General features: G+C 75.9%; 1 protein-coding gene across 1 annotated transcript in view; it reads left to right on the top strand.

Annotated features, from left to right (window-relative positions):
* The window catches only part of CHLNCDRAFT_52866 (hypothetical protein), a gene marked incomplete at both ends in the record, with an annotated part of 5,200 nt that overhangs the window by 598 nt on the left and 499 nt on the right, over positions 1–4,103 (top strand). Inside the window, 5 exons of the mRNA XM_005847129.1 lie at positions 294–421; positions 688–912; positions 1,147–1,365; positions 1,949–3,637; positions 3,835–3,990. Coding sequence (XP_005847191.1) covers positions 294–421; positions 688–912; positions 1,147–1,365; positions 1,949–3,637; positions 3,835–3,990 — 2,417 coding nt within the window. The remainder of the gene's footprint in view (positions 1–293; positions 422–687; positions 913–1,146; positions 1,366–1,948; positions 3,638–3,834; positions 3,991–4,103) is intronic.

The following is a 4,103-nucleotide window of genomic DNA, read 5'->3' as shown; positions in this document are numbered from 1 at the left end:
TCGGCCTGGGCAGCCTCTGCGCGCCACGCCGGCTTCTTCCTGCCCGCGCACTGTGAGGGCGTGGTGCGGCTGGAAGTGGGGGCAGGCAAGCGGCGTGGAGGCGGGGCGGGGTCAGCACAGGGCAGCCGGCGCCAGGCGGCAGCTGGCACGAGCCCTGGCCCTGCATCGTGGCGGCATGCCTCGCCGCCGCATGCCTGGCCCGCCGCCGAGCAAAGCCAACCAGCCGCTGCCACCCGCTGCCAACCACCCGCTGCCACCCGCCCACTGCTGCCCGCCACGCCCTGCCACCGCAGGCGACACAGTGATCATCCCCGGCGGCTGGGCGCACGCCGCCGCCACCACCTCCTCCGCCCTCCTGCTGGGCGGCTCCTTCCTGCGCCGAGACGCGCTGGCTGTGCAGCTGGAGGCATGGCGCATCGAGGTGGGCTGGCCTGCCGGGCGGGAGTGGCGGCGGGTGTGGGCTGGTGTGCCGGTGTGTGTGTGTGTGTGTGTGGCTAAGGGCCTGGCTGCCGCCCGGCCGCAAGAAGCAGCTGGCTCCTGGCGCCTGCCTGCGAGTGCTGCTGCCTCCCACAGCCACCTGCCTCCTCCTGCTGTGCCTGTGTTGCTGCGCCAACACCACAAAGCTCCACACATACACCCAATCCTCGCCCACCCCCCAACCACCAACCCACCTCCTCACCCCTGCAGGACCACCTGGGAGTGCGCCCCCGCTTCCGCTACCCCGCATTCAAGCAGGTACTGTGGTACGCGGCGGTACAGGCGGCGCGCCGCCTGCGCCGCCTGGCGGGCCTGTCGGCGGTGCAGCTGCGGGAGCGTGCCGACGCGCAGCTGGCGGCCTGGGAGGAGGAGGAGGGGCGCGCCGCTGCGGCCAAGGCGCAGGCCGGGGGCTCGGCCAGCGCAGACAGCGACAGCGTGAGCAAGGCGGGGGCGGCGAAGAGGAAGAAAGGGTGGCGGGCGGGGGAGGACGATGCCGGCACGGCGCCCGCGCCTCGCGGCGGCGCCGGCAAGCCGGGGGGCGGGCCTGCGGGGCAGCGGCCCCCGCAGCTGCCTGCTGCCGCTGCCCCGGGCCGCCCAGCTGCCTCCCCTGCAGCGCCCCCCGGGCTGAGGCCCGGCAGCGCGCCTGCGGCGGCCGCCTTGCCCAGGCAGGTGGGGCGCGCGGTGGGCGGCGGCAGTAGGCTGCAGCGCGGCGGGGCGGGCAAGATAGGCGGCACGGTGGCTGGCCGCGCGCCGCCGCGCATGAACCCCACGCAGCTCGGAATCGACGTGAGGGGCGGCGGCGGCGGCGGCGGTGGAGGCGGCGGCGGCTTCCGGCGCAGGCGCCAGCGCAGCCCCGACAGCTTCATTGAGCAGGACAGCGCGGAGGAGGTGGGGCAGGGGGTTTTGTTGCTGGGCTGGGCTGGGGGCGGGGAATGGGTGAAAAGCAGGCTGAGTATGCGTGTGTGGAAAGCCAGGCTAGGAGGCACGCCATGCTCATGCTGCGCTGGGCTGCCCTGTCTGCCAGGCGTGGCGCTGACCTGTCGCACCTTGCTCCCCTGCCGCCCCTGCAGGGCAGCGGCGGCGGCGGCGGCGGCGGCGAGGAGGGCGGCGACGACGAGGCGGAGTGGGCGCCCGAGGCGGCGGGCGGCGGCGGCGGCGGCGGCGGCGCCAGCGATGACGACATGTCTGATGCTTCTGATGAGGGAGGGCTGGACCTGGCTGAGCTGGCGGCAGCAGGCACGCCCCACGCATGAGCTGGCGCCCCCTGCATGCTGGGGCTGCTCCTTCCTTAGGGCGGGACAGCAAGGCCTAATGCTGGGGCTGTCTCGCCTGCCCAGGCCGCTCACATGCGCACACACAAGAGGGCCGCTCCCGCCTGCCATGGGCTGACCCCCTGTTTGCGCCGCTGCTGCAACACACGCGGCGTGCAGGTCCCCGGCTGGGCGGCGGCGGCGGCGCTGTTGTGATGGAGGTTGGCGAGGACGGCGAGGCGCGGCCGCGGCGGCTGACCGCGCGCCAGGCGGCGCGCCAGGCGGCGGCGGCGGCGGCCTGGGACGGCCGCATCAGTGCGCGCCGGGCGGCGGCGGCGGCCAACAGCGGGGGCTGGTCTGAGGGGGATGATTTTGGGGACATGGAGGAGGAGGAGACGGGAGGGTGGGACGGCGGCGGCGGCGGCGGCGGCGGCCGCCGCGCGCGGCAGTCGACTCGCTTTGGCGGCCAGCTGCCGCCCCGCCTGGCTGCCATGCTGCAGCAGGAGGAGGAGGGGGGCGAGGAGGGTGAGGCGCCGGCGGCGGGCGCAGTGGTGGCGGCCAGCGCAGCGGCGGCCGCCATGGCGGCCTTTGCTGCCGCTGAGCAGCAACAGGGCCTGGCGGCGCCGGCGCCAGCGGCCCCCCGGCCGCTCAAAATCAAGGTCAGGGCTCCCGGCGCCACGGCGCCGCCCCAGCCGCCCCAGCCGCCCGCGTCTGGCCAGAAGCTGAAGATCAGGATCAGGCCTGCCGCGGCGGCCGGCGGCGGTGGCGCTGCGCAGCAGGCACAGCAGGCGCAGCAGCAGGAGCCCGCCATCCCTCAGGTTGACGGCGCGGGGGACGAGGAGGAGGGTTCTACGCCGCCGCCGCCGGCGGCGGCGGCGGCGGCGGCGCCACCAGCCCCTGCAGCAGCAGCCGGTGCAGCGGTGCCTGGGCAGGACCAGCTGGCAGCCATGTATGATGCGCTGTATGAGGAGGGAGGGCCCCCACAGCAGGCGCAGCAGCAGCAGCAGCAGGAGGCGGCGGCGGTGCTGGCTGCGCCGCTGGGCCAGGCGGGGCTGCGGAGGGCGGGAGGCGGGGCGGCCAGCTTGCAGCCCCAGCGGCGGCCGCAGCAGGCCGCCGCGGGGCACGCCGATGGCGTGGAGGAGAAGGCCGGGGTGGAGCAGCCGCAACGGCAGCAGCAGGAGCAAGGCGGAGACCCCGAGCCAGCCGGCAGCGGCGGCGTGCCCGGCAGCGGCAGCGGCGCACACGCCCGGGAGGGCGCCGCCACCCAGCCGGGCGGGCGGCAGCAGCGCTCCGGCTCGCGCCGCCTATCTGACAGCTCACAGGGCCAGCTGGAGGCGGGCGGGCAGGGCGACTCAACAGCAGGCCGCCGCTCGGATGCCTCGCTCTCGCCATCGGTGGAGGGCCCTGCCGCGCCGGGCCAGCAGGATGCCGCGGCAGAGACGCCTGCGGCAGCATCGGCAGCCGCAGCAGAGGCTGCAGCCCGTGACACGCATGCTGCGCCAGCCAGCCCGGCTGCCCAGAGCCAGGAGGCGGCGCAGCACCAGCAGCAGCCGCTTCCCGCTGGCCCGGCTGTTGCGTCTGGGGAGCACCAGCCGGTGGGCTCCTCTGGCGCCGCACCTCCGCCGCAGCCGCGGCAAGAAGGCGCGCCGGCCGGTGCCGCCGCCCCTGGCAGCGCGCAGGCGCAGACGCAGCAGCAGCAGCAGCAGCAGCAGGATGCCCCAGCGGCGGCGGTGGATGACGGGCTGGGCGACAGCGGCGAGGAGGGAGAGGGAGGGGAGGGTGGTGCGCCGCCGCAGCCGCTGTCTCTTGAGGAGGAGGAAGGGCTGGCGGCGCTGCTGGCGGCGCTCAAGCAGTGGCTGCGGGCGCCGCATGCGCTCAACGACGTGCCGCTGTCAATCACCAACCCCAAGGTCTGTGGGAGCAGCTACCCGGAGGGAGGGGTGGGGGCCATGCATGGGCGACTGCGCAGCCTGCCCAGGCCCAGCCACCTGCCCGCCAGCTGCCCGGAAGCCGTCGCCCCGCCGCGCCGACAGCAGTGCCGCTGGCCGTGTGCCGCCCCCGACTCCTCCCACCCATCCCCGCCGCAATGGTGTGCTGCACCCTGCAGGCGGTGGCTGCGCGGCTGGAGGTGTGCATGCGCGCCCTGGGCCTCAGCCTGTCTCCGCCGCCGCCTGCCGACCTCGACTCGGTGCCTCTAGAGCGCCTGCTGCCCATGCGCACGCCGCGGGCGGGGGGCACGCTGGGCATGCCGCCCTCGCACCAGGTGGGGCATGACGGGAGCGGCGGGCAGGAGCAGGCCCCCCTGCCTCGCCCGGCTCTTGCCGCGGCCCGTCGTCACCACGCCATCTCCTGGTGTGGTGACGACGCGCTGGGGAG

The sequence above is a fragment of the Chlorella variabilis genome (genome assembly GCF_000147415.1).
Source record: "Chlorella variabilis unplaced genomic scaffold CHLNCscaffold_12, whole genome shotgun sequence".
In the NCBI taxonomy this organism is placed as follows: domain Eukaryota; kingdom Viridiplantae; phylum Chlorophyta; class Trebouxiophyceae; order Chlorellales; family Chlorellaceae; genus Chlorella; species Chlorella variabilis.
This window is presented reverse-complemented; position numbering and strand designations above follow the sequence as displayed.